Genomic DNA, 19,473 nt, shown 5'->3' on the forward strand with positions numbered 1-19,473 from the left:
TAAGTAGGCCAATATCAAGTACAGTATCTGATAAGTTTTTTCTTTTTTATCCCTTCCAGTTGGTATCCCTCCCAGTGGGCCAAAAGACAACCCAGCAGGGTGTCTAAAGGGAAGCTAGGCTTATTTCCCATTTTAACAGCAGTATAGTTTATATCTCGTTCCCAGGGGACCAGTACTGGGGTGGATACCCGTATATCTGCTGCTGCTGCTAAGTCGCTTCAGTCGTGTCTGACTCTGTGCGACCCTATAGTTGGCAGCCCACCAGGCTCCGCCGTCCCTGGGATTCTCCAGGCAAGAACACTGGAGTGGGTTGCTATTTCCTTCTCCAGTGCATGAAAGTGAAAAGTGAAAGTGAAGTTGCTCAGTCGTGTCTGACTCTTCACAACCCCATGGACTGCAGCCCACCTGGCTCCTCCGTCCATGGGATTTTCCAGGCAAGAGTACTGGAGTGGGGTGCCATTGCCTTCTCCAACCCCTATATCTGACTCTAGAGAAACTGTAAGCTCTCTCCTGGTCCCAAATTGCCTGATTGTATATGCGCCAAAGGAAATGTTCAGTAGTGAGCACAATCAACGGGGCTGTAGGACTGGTCCCAAAAGGTGAATTAACCCCTAAACATATGTCTAGGGTGTTAATTTTCACCCAAGACCAGGTGCAACTATACTGAACCTTGTCAATCACTTCCATATGGAAGCATTCAGCCAAGTGCTCAGTTAGATGGCTGAATTTATAGAAACAGGGCACCAGATGGAGGACTTCTAACACCTGATTATCTCTCCAAGAAAAGAAAGCACAATTGATGAGTAGCAGAGAGCGTAGCCTTTCAGAAAATCTCTTACAAAGACCCAGAACTTCAGGTGCAAGTATTGACAGAGCGAACAGAAATACCTTGGGGTCCTCAAAGAGAGGAAAAGAGGCCAGGTTGAGAGAAGGAGGAGTGGGAAGAGACAAGAGGTCTAAGAGCGGGGGAGAGAAAAAGAAAAAAAGGGGTGGCCTTACAGACGTCTCCTGCCACCTGCAGATACCCAGGCATTATGGGACTTTTCCCTGGGCCTCCAGAGAAGGGAGGACTGGAACTTGGCCCTGCCAGAACCAAAATTCAAATTCTCTGCCAAGAGGAAGTGATCAGTCTCCAATCCTCAGCTCAGGCTGAGGCCCTTCAACCAGATTCCTGTATCCAGGAACCGAGGGGGCAGGAAAAAATGGGATAGGATAGGATAGGTTGAAAAGAGAGGTGAGATAAAAGGGGTCAACAAAATCTCTTGTTCCTTACCCAGTTGGGGCACTCTGGCCAGTTGTCTGCGTCACAAGGAGACCAGGGACAAACGGGTCCCAGTTGTGGCCACTGGGTCAGATCCATTGGCAGGCGAGCTGGTCTTGGAGTACCCCGAGTGGTCCGGATGTCAGCCCCAGTAAAAATGGGGGTCCCTTTGTGGTTGTCAGTTGTTGTAGGAAGTGGGGCCCCCTCCAGGGCCCCAAGAGCAGGCTCTTGTCTAACACCCAGAAAAGAATTGTCCAAGGAAACACTTGCTGACAAAGCAGGAGACTTTAGTGGAAGAAGGCAGCTGCGTAAGGGAATCCAGAACTGCTCTGCCACATGGCTCGCAGTCTCAGGTTTTATGTTGTTGGATTAGTTTCTGGGTTGTCTTTAGCCAATCATTCTGACTCAGAGTCCTTCCTAGTGGTGCAGGCACCACTCAACCAAGATGGATGCTAGTGAGAGGGATTCTGGAAGGTGGACGGACACAGGTGTTTCCTTTTGACCTTTCCTGAACTCTTCCAGCTGGCGATGGCTTATTAGTTCCATGTTCCTTACCAGGACATCCTGTCGTAAAACAGCTCATGCAAATGGTTACTAGAGAGCCTGGCCAGGGAGGGTGGTTTCAGTCAGTGTGCTTCCCCTAACATATGACCCCTCTCGGCAGGTCAAGAAACAAGAGTATCTGCACTCCTAGAAGCCTGCCTTTGCCTCTTCTCAGTCACTTTTCCAGCTCTTCTTCCCAAAGGGTGACCACTAAGCAAAAAGCTGACTTCTACCCAGAAATAAACCCAGGGGACTATGGTCAATTAATCTACGACAGAGGAGCCATGAATGTACAATGGAGAAAAGGTACCCTCTTCAATATGTGGTGCTGGGAAAACTGGATAACTACACGTGAAAGAATGAAATTAGAACATTCTCTAACACCATACACAAAAGTAAACTCAAAATGGATTAAAGGCGTCAATGTTAGAATGGCTAGTATAAAACTCAAAGGAAAAAAAAAGAACTCAGGAAGACATAGGCAGAACACTCTTTGACATAAATTGCAGCAATATCTTTTTGGACCCACCTCCTAGAGTAATAAAAATAAACAAATGGTACCTAATTAAACTGAAAAGCTTTTGCATAGCAAAGGAAACCGTAAATAAAACAAAAAGACAACCCACAGAATGAGAGAAGATATTTGCAAATGAAGCATACAAGAAGGGATTAATCTCTCAAATATGTAAACACCTCTTCCAGCTCTATATCAAAAAAGCAACCAACCCAGTCAAAAAATGGGCGGAAGACCTAAATAAAAATTTCTCCAAAGAAGACATACAGATGGCCTACAGGCACATGAGAAGGTGCTCAACAGCACTAATTATTAGAGAAATGCAAATCAAAACTATTGGAGGTTTCACCTCACACCAACCAAAATGGTCATCATCAAAAAGTCTACAAACAATAAATTCTGCAGTAGGTGTGGAAAAAGGGAACCCTCATGGTTGGTGAGAATGTAAATTGGTGCAGCCACTGTGGAGAACAGTATGGTGGTTCCTTAAATGACTAAAAATAGAGCCACCATATGACCCCACAATCCCACTCCTTTGTATATATCTGGAGAAAACTCTAATTTGAAGAGATACATGTACCCCACTGTTCATTGCAACACCATTTACAATAGCCAAGACATGAAAGCAACCTAAATATCCATTGACAGATGAATGGATAAATCTGTAGTACATAAATACAATGAAATATTATTCAGCCATTAAAAAAGAATGAAATAATACCATTTGCACAACATGGATGGACCTAGAGATTGTCATGCTAAGTGAAGTAAGTCAGAGAAAGACAAGTATCATATGGAATCACTTATATGTGGAATCTTAAAAAATGATACAGGTGAATTTATTTACAAAAAAGGAACAGACAGAGTTAGAAAACAAACTTATGATATGCAAAACAGAAAAAGAGACACAGATGTACAGAACGGACTTTTAGACTCTGTGGGAGAAGGCGAGGGTGGGATGTTCTGAGAGAACAGCATTGAAACAAGTATACTATCAAGGGTGAAACAGATCACCAGCCCAGGTTGGATGCATGAGACAAGTGCTCAGGGCTGGTGCACTGGGAAGACCCAGAGGGATGGGGTGGGGAGGGAGGCGGGAGGGGGGATCGGGATGGGGAATACATGTAAATCCATGGCTGATTCATGTCAATGTATGGCAAAAAACACTACAATATTGTAAAGTAATTAGCCTCCAACTAATAAAAATAAATGGGAAAAAAAAAGAAAACAAACTTATGGTTACCAAAGGGGAAAGGTAGGCAGGGAGGGATAAATTAGGAGGTTGGGGTTATGCACACTGCTATGTATGAAATAGATAATCACTGAGGACCTACTGTATAGTACAAAGAATTACACTCAGTACTCTGTAATTACCTATAAGGGAAAAGAATCTCAAAAAGAATAGATGTGTATATATATGTATAAGTGAACCATTTTTCCATATACCTGAAACTAACACAACATTATAGATCAACTATTCTCCAATATAAAATAAAAATTAAAAAAGAAAGCTGACTTCTAACATCACAGATTCATTTATACTGTTTTGTAAAAATTTTATGTAAGTGGGATCAGGTCTAGCATCTTTCATTCAACATAATATTTATGAGATTTATCCATGTTGTGGTTTGTAGCAGAAGTTTGTTTATTAGCATTGCTGTGTAGTGTCCCATTATATGAATATACCACATGATACAGTCCTCTCTTAATAGATTATTTTCAGATTGGGATTATTAAAAATAATGCTGCTAAAATATCCTCATATATGCCTGTTTGTATACATATATATGCAGTTCTGTTACATCTGTACTCGGGTAGAATTGCTGGCCACAGGAAACACCTGTGTTTAGCTCCTATAGAAACTACAAAAGTGGTTATATCACTTTACACCCCTACAAGCTGTGTATAAGAATTGCAGTTGCCCCACGTCTTACCAACACTTGCTTTTACTTTCAGTAATACAATGGGTGTGTAGTAGTGTCTCATTTTAGTTTGAATTTGCATTTCCTGATGACTAATGAGCTTAACTTCCTTTTGATGTCTTTAGTGACCATTTCGTGGGGTGTGTGTATGTGTGAAGTGGTTGTTCAAGCCATTATAAAAGTTGAGTTGTATTATTGGGGCTTCTCTGATGGTTCAGCAAAAAAGAATCTGCCTGTCTATGCAGAAGATGTGGGTTTGATCCTTGGGTCAGGAAGATCCCCTGGAGGAGGAAACGGCAGCCCACTCCAGTATTCTTGCCTGGGAAATCCTATGGACAGAGGAGCCTGGGGGGCTACAGTCGGTAGGGTCACAAAAGAGTCGGACACAACTGAGAAACTGAACAACAGCCACATTTGTCCTCTCCGTCCCTGTTCAGACCTTCATGTCTCTCCATGCTTCCATGTGGGATCATTTTCATTTGGTCTGAAATGCTACCTTTAATATTTTCTTCAGAGCAGGTCTAGTGACAAATACCCTCATTTTTGTTTTGTCATAAAATACCTTTCTTTTCCCTTGACTTCTGTATATGGGAAACTAAGTTAGTGGTGGTTTTCTTCCCACTTTCATGTTACCATTCTTTTGTCTTCTGGCTTCCATTATTTCTGTTGAGATGCTGGCTGTTATTATTGTTGCTCCTTTGAAGTTTGTCTCACTTTTCTTTGTTTCTAACTTCTTTTTAAGGTTTTCATTTAAACTTGGATGTTCAGCAATTTTAACAGGATATGTATGCTTATTGAGGTTTTCTTCGTATTTATCCTACTTGGAGTTTAGTTTGATATTTTAGGAGTTTGGGAAAATTCTTAGACTTTATCACTTTAAGTATGGCTTCTGAGCCATTCTTTTTCTTCTCTTTTCTGTCACTGTCTCTCTCGCCAGCATTTTTACTTTTCTGTAGGTCTCTCATGCTTTTTGTTTCTCCATTTTCTTCTGATTTGCCTTCTACTTAGTACTATTTATCTTTATAGCTGTTTCTAATATATTAGAGCCACTGTTGATTTCTTTTTTTTCCACTGTTGATTTCTTAATTGCACTTATTTTATTTTTCAGTTCTAGAATTTTCATTTCATTTCATATCAACTATTCTAGTTTTTAGAATAGTTTCCAGTCTCTGATAAATTCTCTATCTTGTCATAATTTCCTGAGCATACATTAATTATGAATATTATAAGTCCATGTCAGATAATTACAGAATCTCTTTCTTATGGGTATATTTCAATTCTTGGATTTTGATCATTTCTTTTGTTTTTGTTGTTGGCATGCCGCAGTACTTTTAGCTAAATGTCAGATATCTGTAGTAAAAAAAATACAGATAATTTGAAGCTCTGGATGAGTTGTCTTTCTCCAGGAAGATTTTACTTTTGTTTGTTGCAAATATTGGATTAGATACAGGTTGAACTGATTCAGTCATAACTTGAGTTGGTTAAAATTGTACTTCAGCTGTTAGGAGGGATTATCTATTTCTGGTCACCCTTACTCCTAGTGTCTAGTCTTTGAGGTTCCCACTAGAAAGTTTTGGCTGTATCCAGGACCACTGTAGAGCCAGAATGTCAATAGTTGCTCCCACACTCACCAGATTTGAGAGACTGCTGAAAGCTGTGTTCAGATTCTGTAATAGTATAACCACTACTATCATACAGGCAAATGTCTCAAGACGAAAAGCAGCTTCAGAATTTTCTCTTAGGACTTTTCTTTAAGATCTTAGCTCCAAAGTACTGAGGGCTTTGGTAGAGCTCTGATGCCTTTGAACAGGTGTTTGTACAGTTGTTCTTGGCAGAAATATTGGACCAGAACAAACTAATCTGCCATTGCCAGCATGGAAATTCTCTTTTTTGCTTTTTAATGCATTTTAAAGGGAATTTTAAAAGCATGATAAGATCAAATTATACTTTTTTTTTTCATTTTAAATGCTCATTAACAGCTGTTGATAAAGCTAATATATTGTTCTTAAGTCAGTCTGTGCAAAACTGGCCTTTGAATTCTGACAGAGTTTTGGGGATACATATGAGACGATGTGAAATTATTATGAGTTTGTGCTATAGCTAAGAACCAAAGCAAGTAAGGAAGATATGCAAATGCCAATAAGCACATGAAAAGACTGTTGTTCGGTCGCAAAGTTATGTCTGAGCCTCTGCAACCCCTTGGACTGCAACATGCCAGGCTTCCCTGTCTTTCTCTATCTCCCAGAGTTTGCTCAAACTTATGTCCATTGAGTCTATGATGTCTTCCAACCATCTCTTCCTCTGTCACCCCGTTCTCCTGCCCTCAGTCTTTCCCAGCATCAGGGTCTTTTCCAACGAGTCAGCTCTTCATATCAGGTGGCCAAAGTATTGGAGTTTCAGCTTCAGTATCAGTCCTTCCAATGAATATTCAGGGTTGATTTCCTTTAAGATTGACTGGTTTGATCTCCTTGCTGTCCTAGGGATTCTCAAGAGTCTTCTCCAGCACCACAATTCAAAAGCATCAATTCTATGGTATCACGAAAAGATACTCTATATCATTAGTCATTAGGAAAATGGAAACTGAAATCAGAAAAGGTTACCACTTCACACCCAGTGGCATGACTAAAATCAAAAAGTTAATAATAAAAATTTAAGTTAGTAATAATAGCAAACATTAGTGAGTGTATGGAGGAATTATAACCTTCATACACTGCTGGTGGGAATGTAAAATGGTTCAGTCACTTTGGAATACAGTCTGACCATTCCTCAAATAATTAAACATAAAGTTACCATATGACTGGGCAGTTCTACTCCTATAGACCCAAATAAAAACATGTTCATATGCAAATGTTTAGAGCAGCACTCTTCACAATAGCCAGAAGGTGGAAACAACCCAAATTTTTATCAACTGATGAATGGATAAACAAAATGTAGTATATCCATACAATGGAATATTATTTGACCATGAAATGAATGAAGGACCGATGCATGTTACAGTATAGATGAATGTTGAAAATGTTATGTTAAGTGAAAGAAACCAGTCACAAAAGACCACACATTACATGATTTTATTTATGTGGAAGTCCAGAATGGGGAAATCTATAGAGACAGAAAGTAGTTAGTGGTTGTTCATGACAGGGTGGGGGAAGGGATAGAGGAATGAGAGTTAAAGGGTACAGGATTTCTTTTTGAAGTGATGGAAACATACTAAAAGTGACTCTGATGACAGGTGTACATATCTGTGAATCTACTTTTAAAGAAGCAGTGAATTATACAGTTTAAATTATGAATCGTACGGTATGTAAATTATGTCTCAATGAAGCTGTTCCAATAAAGGACCAAAGCAATATTTGTGATAGCAGCTGGAGAGGGAAAGTGGCAGATATAGATGTGAGCTCAAAGTGATGATGATCTCGCTCATTTTCAATCTTTTCATTAACAATTTGTAGTTGTCAGGGTCTGGGGTGGAGTTAAAGCAGAACACAGGGTCCTATAAGTGGTCAAAAATAACTCCAGTAAGAGTAAGCCATGGGTTCCAGCAAGAACAGTGATCTGTATAACTGACCAGGGTGATACCACTGCTGAGATAATCCAGACTTGTCTTAATCCTGGTTGGGCCCCACATCCTGAAGCAGTACTTAGCTTCCTTAGTTCTTCCTGGGATCAGAAATTGCTCTGTTCCTAACCTTGTTTTGCAAGTCTCTCACGTACCTAAAAGAGATTCTTTAGAGTCTAAACTTAGATCTCAAAGACTTTTTCTAATTTGGATCCTACTTTTCTGGAAGTGTTGGAAACAGGTGCAACTTCACAATTGAGAAAGGCACATAAAGCAGATATATTTGCATAGGAAGCCTATAACTCCAGAAGTCACCCTGTGGGAAGGGGCTTTAAGAGTTCTCACTTAAATTGCATCTGTGAGAGGTTTAGAGCTTCAATTCCTTGTTCAGGGTTTTTTTTTTTTAGTATTCTTGCCTGGAGAATCCCAGGGACGGGGGAGCCTGGTGGGCTGCTGTCTATGGGGTCGTACAGAGCCGGACACAACTGAAGTGACTTAGCAGCAGCAGCAGCATGAATTATACAGTTTTCAATTCATTCATTTATTCAACATACATGTATCAGTTATCAACTTTGTGCCAGTCACTATGCTAGGTGCTGGTAGTAAAAATCTATATGAAACAGTGGCTACCTCTAAGAGCTTACACTAAACCCAAGGTACCAAGTGATGACATAAAGGTATCCATGATGTCTGTGAGCAGTTGAAAATTTAGAAGAGAAAGATCATAATTGAGTAAGATTTTGGAGAAGGCAAGTGATGGAGTACAGTACAGCTGGAGATCCTGGCTCCAAATAGCAAGAAAGACACATTGTCTACTGAGGGAAGAGCAAAAGAGGCAAAAGTCACAGCCTCTCAGAATCTGGTTGAGATTTCCATTTCCAGAAGCTTCCTGTTCTAAGTCCTCCAATTTCCCTCTGCCACTGTGTACTGTACCCCTTCGGATTGTTTCACTTCCTGCCTTGAAGTCATTAGCTATTTTTTGAAAAATCTATTCCACCCAAGCATTTTGTGAATTCAGTCATTTTACTGAAGATCCAGTGGAGAGTAGTCACTTTACAGAGAACACCCACTTCCCAGTGGGTCTCCATCTTGGGAACAGCCTTGGTTCTCTCTCCAAAGCCACAGAGAAACTGTTGACCTTGTCCTACAAATAGAATTCCCCTCCTAAGAGGAATCCTGAGGAATAAAATGTTCTCCATCACTTAACAGAGAGATTAAGGTTTTGGTGTCAAGTCAGGAAATGAGAAAATTCGTTCCTAAGAACAGTGAATTTCTCTGTGAAATAGGAAGACTTTATTTGGAGGAGTTCATTTGGCCGGAATTGAGTGGGAAGAAGCTTTGTAAGTGTGGCAACTATTTGGAATATTGCCACAACCTCCCTTTTAGCTTTAACTCAAGTGGTGTCTTGCCTTCTAATAAAAAATAGAAACAGCAGAATGCTCCCCTGACCCCTCCCCACACTCATCGGAAATGAGAATAAGATTATTAGGGGATATTAGGCTTCTATGAAGTGCCACATAAATGAGCGGGACCTCCAACTGACCCCCTTTTGTGTTGACTTTGGGAAGAGAAGGTGGGGAAGTGATGTCAGGAATGTTTCCCCATTTAAATCTGAATAAGTAGGTATTTGCATGAATATCATCCTAGCCATTCATTAGATAACCACTTAATTCTAGAGATAGAAATGTACATTCCACTAATTTTGTACAGGGTCCTTGTCTCCCAAGTATACCTCTCTTTCTGAGCACCTTTCTATCAGTGACATTTTGAAGGGAGCACCCAACAGTAGGAATGATGGTTGAAGGCAGTGCTTTCAAGGTAATTTTCTTGCATTCTCAGAAGGCTTCAGTGGTTAAATGCTACAAATCACCAATTGGGTGATAATTGGCTAACTCTCTTGATAGAGAAAAAGATGTTATTTGGAAATAATTGACCTAACCAGAGAAAAATGGATAGATGCTTAAAAAATTGTTTGGGCCATTGCATTATTAAAATTAGTAAGTAATTTAAAGTAATAGTAAGTAACCATAAATATAACAATGTAAATACTATATGTATATGAATATATAATTAACATGATAATTTATGCATAGCTCATCTTCTACATTTGGTGTTATTTTTCTTATAGTGGAAAAAACATAAGGACTAAAAGAAATAGATCCAATACTAGATTCTTAAGGTCTGTAGAAATTTGTAACCACACATATAAAAGTATGGACTTCCCAGGTGGCACAGTGGTAAAGAATCAGCTTGCCAATGCAGGAGATGCAGTTCCATCCCTGGGTTGGGAAGATCCCATGGAGGAGGAAATGGCAACCCGCTCAAGTATTCTTGTCTGGGAAATCCCATGGACAGAGGAACCTGGTGGGCTACAGTCCATGGGATCGCAAAAAGTTGGACACAGCTTAGTGACTGAGCACAAGCACATATAAGAGTATATCACCTGGGATAAACCATGATGAAAAGAATATAAGAATGTATGTATATGTACAACTGAGTCACTTTGCTGTATGGCAGGAATTAATACACATTGTAAATCAACTCTACTTCAATAAAAACAAAAAGTGTATCAGCAGTATATACTGCTTTATAATGCTCCATTGAACTAACCTCTCAGGAAAAATAACTCAGTACAATTACTTCCCAGTATACTCCTGTGATAGTATTTCTGTCTTTTAAATTTGATCAGTAGATGACAGTCTTTCCAGAGAATGATATCAGTGATTTAAATCTGTGCAACAAGACTGTGAGAGAAACTGATGCTTCAAGTAAAACTGAGCTTCTTCCAGGAAACTTAACTACCAAAGCTCCATTGATTCAGAACTTAAGGAAAAGAACCCTTTATTTCCACACATTTTAAATTATAAGTAAAGACAATTTTGTTATACGAACATTGCATTTTAAGAGGCTCCAGTTTATACAGAGCAGCAGTGCAATTTTGTGGGCAAGAAAACAAAACCTAAGGAGATTACCATTTCCCCAGTGAGGCGTGGAGAGACCAGAGTAAAACCAGAGCGAGACTCTCGGTTCCTAACTCCAAACCCCACCTCCTGTCCCTCCCTTCTCCAATATTTGGAGGTGGTGGCAGCCTACAGTAAGTGGCTGTATTCCAGTTTTGACCACACAGTCATGGATTCAGTTCAGTTCAGTCGCTCAGTCATGTCTGACCCTTTGCGACCCCATGACCTGCAGCACACCAGGCCTCCCTGTCTATCACCAACTCCCGGAGTTCACCCAAACCTATGTCCATTGAGTCGGTGATGCCATCCAACCATCTCATCCTCTGTCATCCCCTTCTCCTCCTGCCCTCAATCTTTCCCAGCATCAGGGTCTTTTGAAATGAGCTGTTCGCATCAGGTGGCCAAAGTATTGGAGTTTCAACTTCAACATCATTTAGTGCTCATGGGTTAGCACTACATTTTTTTTTCCATTTATTTTTATTAGTTGGAGGCCAATTACTTTACAACATTGCAGTGGTTTTTGTCATACATTGAAATGAATTAGCCATGGATTTACATGTATTCCCCATCCCGGTCCCCCCTCCCACCTCCCTCTCCACCCCATCCCTCTGGGTCTTCCCAGTGCACCAGGCCCTATATGCAAAAAAAGAAAGACTCAGATGTATAGAACAGACTTTCGGACTCTGTGGGAGAAGGCGAGGGTGGGATGTTTCAAGAGAACAGCATCAAAACATGTATATCTAGGGTGAAACAGATCACCAGCCCAGGTTGGATGCATGAGACAAGCACTACATTTTTAAGATAATAGAACTCACAGCCAGCAGTGTGGTGCTCTCAAACATAGTACCATGGTCCATTCAATGAGCCAAATCTTGACCCCACCCCCAACATACCCCTGCTGTATATAAACTGGGTAAACCCATTAGCCATAAGTCATTTTAAGAAATAAATAAGTAGGGTTGAGATTTCTTGAAATATTAAGGCCTTTTAGCATAAGACAGACAGATTCTTGGCAACAGTGAGGTGCTCACTTCTTTAGCAATGTACAGAATTTAAGACGATAACTGAAGACCAAAGAAAAGTGAGCAATCTATAGTGAGTATATATATTTAAAAGATCTTACAGATAGAGAGGAACTCATGAGCAGTATATTATGGCATGTTCTCTGTTTCGGTTTCTACACTGGTATATGTTGAGGTTCTCGAGAAGAAATAGCTAACCAGGTCGCTCTTGACTCCTCAGGAGCTTATAAGTTGATCGAGGAAACAAAACACACCATGTAAATTTCAGTTCAGTTGCTCGGTTGTGTCCATCTCTGCAACCCCATGGACTGCAGCATACCAGGCTTCCCTGTCCATCACCAACTCCTGGAGCTTGCTCAAACTCATGTCCATCAGGTCAGTGATGCCATCAAACCATCTCATCCTCTGTCATTCCCTTCTCCTGCCTTCAATCTTTCGCAGCATCAAGGTCTTTTCAAATGAGTCAGCTCTTCGCATCAGGTGGCCAAAGTATTGGAGCTTCAGCCTCAGCATCAGTCCTTCCAATGAATATTCAGGACTGATTTCCTTTAGGATGGACTGGTTTGATCTCCTTGCAGTCCAAGGGACTCTCAAGAGTCTTCTCCAACACCACAGTTCAAAAGCATCCATTCTTCAGTGCTCAGCTTTCTTTATGGTCCAACTCTCACATCCATACCTGACTACTGCAAAAACCCTAGCTTTGACTAGATGGACCTTTGTCAGCAAAGTAATGTCTCTGTTTTTCAGTATGCTCTCTACGTTGGTCATAGCTTTTCTTTCAAGGAGCAAGCATCTCTTAATTTCATGGCTGCAGTTACCATCTCCAGTGATTTTGGAGCCCAAGAAAATAAAGTCTCTCACTGTTTCCATTGTTTCCCCATCTATTTGCCATGAAGTGATGGGACCAGATGCCATGATCTTCGGTTTATTAATATTAAGTTTTTTTTCCATTTATTTTTAGTTAGTTCATTTAGTTGGAGGCTAATTACTTTACAATATTGTAGTGGTTTTTGTCATACATTGACTTGAATTAGCCATGGATTTACATGTATTCCCCATCCCGATCCCCCCTCCCACCTCCCTCTCTACCCGCTCCCTCTGGGTCTTCCCAGTGCACCAGGCCCGAGCACTTGTCTCATGCTTCCAACCTGGGCTGGTGATCTGTTTCACCCTAGATAACATACATATTTCGATGCTGTTCTCTTGAAACATCTTTTTAAGCAAGCTTTTTCACTCTCCTCTTTCACTTTCTTTTTCTTTTTTTTTCCTCTTTGACTTTCATCAAGAGGCTCTTTAGTTCCTCTTCACTTTCTGCCATAAGGGTGGTGTCATCTGCATACATTTCTCCCTGCAGTCTTGATTCCAGCTTGTGCTTCATCCTTGCCAGCATTTCGCATGATGTATTCTGCATATGAGTAAAATAAGCAGGGTGACAATATACAGCCTTGACGTACTCCTTTCCCAATTTGGAACCAGTCCGTTGTTCCATGTCTGGTTATAACTTGCTTCTTGACCTGCATACAGATTTCTCAGGAGGCAGGTAAGGTGGTCTGGTATTCCCATCTCCTGAAGAATTTTCCAGAGTTTGTTGTGATCCACACACTCAAAGGCTTTAGTGTAGTCAGTGAAGCAGTAGTAGATGTTTTCCTGGAACTCTCTTGCTTTTTCTATAATCCAATGGATGTTGACAATTTGATCTCTGGTTCCTTTGCCATTTCTAAATCCAACTTGAATATCTGGAAGTTCTCAGTTCACATACTATTGAAACTTAGCTTGGAGAATTTTGAACATTACTTTGCTAGTATGTGAGATGAGTGCAGTTGTGTGGTAGTTTGAACATTCCTTGGTATTGCCTTTCTTTGGGATTAGAATGAAAACTGACCTTTTCCAGTCCTGTGGCCACTGTCGGGTTTTCCAGATTTGCTGGCATATTGAGTGCTGAACTTTCACAGCATCATCTTTTAGGATCTGAAATAGCTCAACTGGAATTCCATCACCTCCACTAGCTTTGTTTGTAGTGATGCTTCCTAACACCCACTTGACTTCATACTCCAGGATGTCTGGCTCTAGGTGAGTGATCACACCATCGTGGTTATCTGGGTCATGAAGATCTTTTTTGTATAGTTTTTCCACTGACGGTGGAAGCAGTGTTAGACTTTATCTTTTGGGGCTTCAAAATCAGTGCAGATGGTGATTTCAGCCATGAAATTAAAAGACGCTTACTCCTTGGAAGGAAAGTTATGACCAACCTAGATAGCATATTAGAAAGCAGAGACATTACTTTGTCAACAAAGGTCCATCTAGTCAGGGCTATGGTTTTTCCAGTGGTCATGTTTGGATATGAGAGTTGAACTATAAAGAAAGCTGAGCACCAAAGAATTGATGCTTTTGAACTGCAGTGTTGGAGAAGACTCTTGAGAGTCCCTTGGACTGCAAGGAGATCCAACCAGTCCATCCTAAAGGAGATCAGTCCTGGGTGTTCATTGGAAGGACTGATGCTGAAACTGAAACTCCAGTACTTTGGCCACCTCATGCGAAGAGTTGACTCATTGGAAAAGACCCTGATGCTGGGAGGGAGGACGACAGAGGAGGAGATGGCTGGATGGCATCACTGACTCGATGGACATTAGTTTGAGTCAACTCCGGGAGTTGGTGATGGACAGGGAGGCCTGGCATGCTGCAATTCATGGGGTCGCAAAGAGTCGGACATGACTGAGCAACTGAACTAACTCTGTGTATTTTTGCCACCTCTTCTTAATATCTTCTGCTTCTGTTAGGTCCATACTGTTTCTGTCCTTTATTGTGCCCATCTTTGAATGAAATGTTCTCTTGGTATCTCTAATTTTCTTGAAGAGATCTCTAGTCTTTCCCATTCTATTGTTTTCCTCTATTTCTTTGCATTGATCACTGAGGAAGGCTTTCTTGTCTCTCCTTGCTATTCTTTGGAACTCTGCATTCAAGTGGGTATATCTTTCCTTTTTTCCTTTGCCTTTTACTTCTCTTCTTTTCTCAGCTATTGTAAGGCCTCCTCAGACAACCATTTTGCCTTTTTCTATTTCTTTTTTTGGGGGATCGTGTAAAGGACTCTCCATATTCAGACAGAGCAAGATGGGGTCCAAAGGTGTTTTAGTTTCAGTTGACCGTGAAGTAGACCAAGACAAGGAATCTGAGCAGAGGTCTTTCTAAAGGAAGGTGTAAGAACCATGGGAGAAGGGTAGTGAGACAGGGAAGAGAAAGTGGCCAATAAAGGGAGCATTATTAGACAACAGTTTCTGTGTGTGACTAGAAAATAATCCTGTGAGGAAACACTGATAAATACTGAGTTAGCCAAAAAGTTCACTTGGTGTTTCCTTAAAATGCTATGGAAAAACACAAAGGAACTTTTTGGCCAACCCCAAGAGTACAGAACACACACCTCCGAGTTATTCTACCCAAAGGGTAGGGAAATTTGGTTTGTTATATTTCAGCTCTTCTCAGGGCTAGGGTTGGGGTATTGAAGGGTTCTCCCAGGGGTATTAATTCTGGGGCACTTCTGCCCGGGGTATTAATTCTGGGGCACTTCTGCCCGCCTGGCACCTGGGCACAGCAGACTTCTGCAACCCTGAAAAAAAGCCTTCAGGCACAGTAAGTGACCCTGACACCCAGAAGTCTACCTGTGCACATAAAACAGAAGGGTCCAAGGAATGTGGGTAGGGGAGTGACCATGGCTGCCACAGGAGGATTCTTGGTGGAGGTGAGACTTGAGAGCACTCTTTCTCTTCTCTCCTCAGGTGTATTCATGGTCCTCTCCCTATTGTCCATTGTGTACGGAGCCTTGCGCTGTAACATCCTAGCCATCAAGATCAAATATGATGAATATGATGTCAAGGTGAAGCCCCTGGCCTATGTCTGTATCTTCCTCTGGAGGAGCTTTGAGATTGTCACCCGAGTCATTGTCCTGGTCCTCTTTACCTCTGTCCTGAAGGCCTGGGTGGTCATAGACATACTCATCAACTTCCTCGGCTTCCTCTTCTACCCCTGGATCCTCTTCTGGTGCAGTGGCTCCCCCTTCCCTGAGAACTTTGAGAAGGCCTTCAGTCGGCTGGGCACCACCATTGTGCTGTGCTTCCTCACCCTCCTCTACGCCGGGATCAACATGTTCTGCTGGTCGGCGGTGCAGCTGAAAATCAACAACCCCGACCTCATCAGCAAGTCTCAGAACTGGTACCGGCTCCTGGTGTACTACATGGTGAGGTTCATCGAGAACGCCTTCCTCCTCCTCATGTGGTATCTTTACAAGACTGACATCTATATGTATGTGTGCGCACCCCTGCTGATGTTGCAGTTGCTCATTGGGTACTGCACAGCCATTCTATTCATGGTTGTGTTCTATCAGTTCTTCCACCCTTGCAAAAAGCTCTTTTCCTCCAGTGCTTCTGAAAGTTTTCAGGAGTGGTTAAAGTGTGCCTGCTGTCACCGCAGGCGGCGGAAATCCTGCGAGTCTGCAGAAAAGACAGACCTAAGGTCACCCACAGACAGAGAGGAGACCCCTTCTAGCAGTAAAATAAGTTCCATGCCCAGCCAGATCTTGAATACTGATGAGCTCTCTTCTGCCTAATGGGACCTGAGTCTCTTGAGGCCCAGATGTAGTGTTTGCTGGGTTGATCCCTGTTCTTCATGCAAGTGATGGGCCCTGCACAATTAACAAAGCAGGAATTTAGCTCTCAGCTCCTTGTGAGTTGCTCCCTTTAGAGAGATCTTGGGCAGATGAGTGGGAACCATGGAGAGAAGTCAGGGGAACCCGTGAGTGTTGCAGCAGCAGCCTAAAGCACCACTATTCACAGTTGACCATGTTCTCCCATACGTCACTGGCCTTGTCATTGACAAAGTACCCATGATATCTGAGTTGGCTATTGAGAGCCGTCACATAGAATGAGGACAGGGGATTTCTTGTGTTCTAGTTTTCTGGACTGCTGGTTTAGTTAGCCTAATGTTTTATTATCCCTGAGAAGAGTTCTCACCCAAGAGGTGTCTGATGACCAGAAATGGTCACTGGGGCTTTTGCCATCAGCCACATCATTCCTGTCAGAGTTTTCAGAGAAGGCTGTTCAAGTTTGATTTTTGAATAGACAAATTTTCCATTTTCATCTCATTAGGGCTCTTTGTACATAACCAACAATAGCAACCTTGGCCTCCTATTTCTCATTGACTCAAAAGTCTGGATTTGCATACTGTATTCTTAAGAATCCATGGATGCAAAATTAAATTCTCAGTTTGGTTACGGAAGCTGTAGAGTTTTAGGAAAGTTGTGTTCCTTCAATATGTAGGATAAACTCTGGATCAAAGGGGTTGTTAAAATATCAAAATGATTTTAGCTTTTATAAGCAGGATTCTTACCTTCTTGTGATGGTTGAAGATGTGAATCTGCTAGAAGGTAGGCTTAACCTCTTCAAGATTCAGTCCCATCCTATAGTTTTGGAAATTCCTAGTAGAATTGGCTAGGATTTGTCTTAAGAAAGAAGAAAATAAAACTCAAGTCTTTATTCCACCTCTTCCTTGCCTGTCAGGAAAGTTTCAGACAAGAGTTACCTTGGTTAACTTAAGTTCTTCTAGAAAACTCCATAGAAATTTCTCACCTAGCACAGGTATATAGGGCATTTTAATTTTCATTATTTGAAGGAGCAGAGTTCCCCCCTTCAGTTAGATACAGACTTCAGAAACTTAAATTTTACAAAGAGATGGCATGACCAGAAGATTTTTATCTTTAACTGAATGTACCTTGATTTGGTGCGATTATGAGTTAATTTGAATAAGAACTTCAATTTTATCCTCTTACACTCTCCTATCTTCAGTATAATTTCCTTTAATTTGGAACCCTGTTTCTTTCGTAAAAGGATCTGTAGAATCTCCTCAGTTGTCCAGGGAAAATGCCTGGATCTAGTGCCATGATATCTACCATAAAAACCTTGATAATGAAATATCTGGGAGCAGGTGACCTGTCACTGGCAAAGCTGGACATTGCAGGTCAGTCAGGGTTGACAGTCTTAGTACCCTAATGGCTGAACTTTCTGAACCACCCAGTTTCTAATAGCAGGTTAAAATGGTGAGTTTGAGCAGGAGTTGTGGTCAGAATTAGACCAGGATGGAGAGACTGGTACTTCCCCAGCCTTCATTTGGAAGTCTATCTCAAGAACCATTACAAAATCTGGGCCTTCAAATACATTTAAAATCATTTTAATGTAGCATGTAGGTAAGCATATTGAGTGACCCCAAATCAAACTAACAGTGATGGTCTGTCACACTCCCAAAGCCCAATTTTAAGCCACATTTATAAGGATATTTATAAGGTTTGGTAACTAAATTGGACATTTTGTTATCTTTAACTCTTCATATGCAGATACCCCCACTTTGGGACCATATACATGTAGCCACTTTGGGGAAAGAAACCACTGCTTTTTTCATGGCAAAAATTTAAATCCTAGTGAACTGAGAAATTTTTTTAATAATTTATATTATACCTCTGAAAAAGCAAAATTATGCAGAACTAGGTTACCCTAAAGACAAACAGACCAGCAAATCTCCTCCTATCTTGAGAGTTAAAACGTCTTTTTCAGTTATAATTCCAATTTTTAAAACTCTCAGTGCTTTGTCTAATTAATTACATGCCTTAACTTGTCATAAGAGATGCACCAACTGAATCACTATCATTTGACTGGATGGAAGTGAAGTATTTCCTCCAAATATATTGAAACAAGGTCATGACACATGTTTAGACTTTCTTCATTCCTGGAGACAGTGCAGTATAGAGGTTGGCATCAACTTGATAACCCAGCAAATTACTTACTTACTGTCTGCCTCAGTTTCCTCACCCATCAGATTTGCATGATATTCTTGCCCCGCCTACCTCACAAGGTTGTCAGCAGAACAGATTTAAATAATAGCTGTGAAAATGCTTTGAAAATGTTTTTAAAGTGCCATGCATGTTTAAAGAAGTTGTTTTTATAGTTACTCAAATCCCGAAACAGGTTATTGTTTTTGTTTTACTGTTAGAAAAGAAACAAGTAACATCATTCACATGAGTGTCTTCAGGGAATATGTCGGCCTCTGACCTTATGGAAGGACAAGTGTAAATGGTCTTTACTCTTGGAGGGAACTCAGCAGTTGTTCTTTCCCTTACCATCAGTTACTTAAAAAATTAGCACTCAAGCATATAGTACTTGGAGGAAAAAGACCCACTGAAATTTGAGAAATTGCTTTTGATAGAAGATGAGCTTATCATTTTTGTATCTGTCATGTTTTATAAAGGATATAACAGCATCTTTTGTTAATTTTGCTTTACAATTTGAATGCCTGATCCTGCTAGACTTTAATTGAATGTGGATATAATCTTTTCAGCCTTGTAAATGGGAAAAATAAACTTTAAAATTGATTGTCAAATGCAACATTTCCTTGGAAGCCTCCTTAGAACATTAGTGCTATGGTTATGAGTGTATGTATCAGTACTTCTCAGCCTGTACATTGTGGATGAGAGCTTTTGCAGGCTGCTTCTCAGCAGCCATTCACTCTAATAAATATTGTTTATGTTTCTTCATATAATAAATTAATTTTTCAATTTCTCCTTGCTTTTCATTCCTTAGAGTCCTTGCATGACTTTTTTACTTCAGGGACTATTTTAGAAACAAAATTGAAACTGGTTTTTTTGTGATTAATTATGAT

General features: G+C 40.8%; 1 protein-coding gene across 1 annotated transcript in view; it reads left to right on the plus strand.

Moving 5' to 3' along the window:
- Window positions 1-19,373, plus strand: part of XK (X-linked Kx blood group antigen, Kell and VPS13A binding protein) — a 56,077-nt gene extending 36,704 nt beyond the window's left edge. The window contains exon 3 of the mRNA XM_020901492.2: window positions 15,549-19,373. Coding sequence (XP_020757151.2) covers window positions 15,549-16,375 — 827 coding nt within the window. The 3' untranslated portion in view covers window positions 16,376-19,373. The remainder of the gene's footprint in view (window positions 1-15,548) is intronic.
- The last annotated feature ends 100 nt before the right edge of the window (window positions 19,374-19,473 follow it).

The sequence above is a fragment of the Odocoileus virginianus genome, chromosome X (genome assembly GCF_023699985.2).
Source record: "Odocoileus virginianus isolate 20LAN1187 ecotype Illinois chromosome X, Ovbor_1.2, whole genome shotgun sequence".
NCBI classification, from domain to species: domain Eukaryota; kingdom Metazoa; phylum Chordata; class Mammalia; order Artiodactyla; family Cervidae; genus Odocoileus; species Odocoileus virginianus.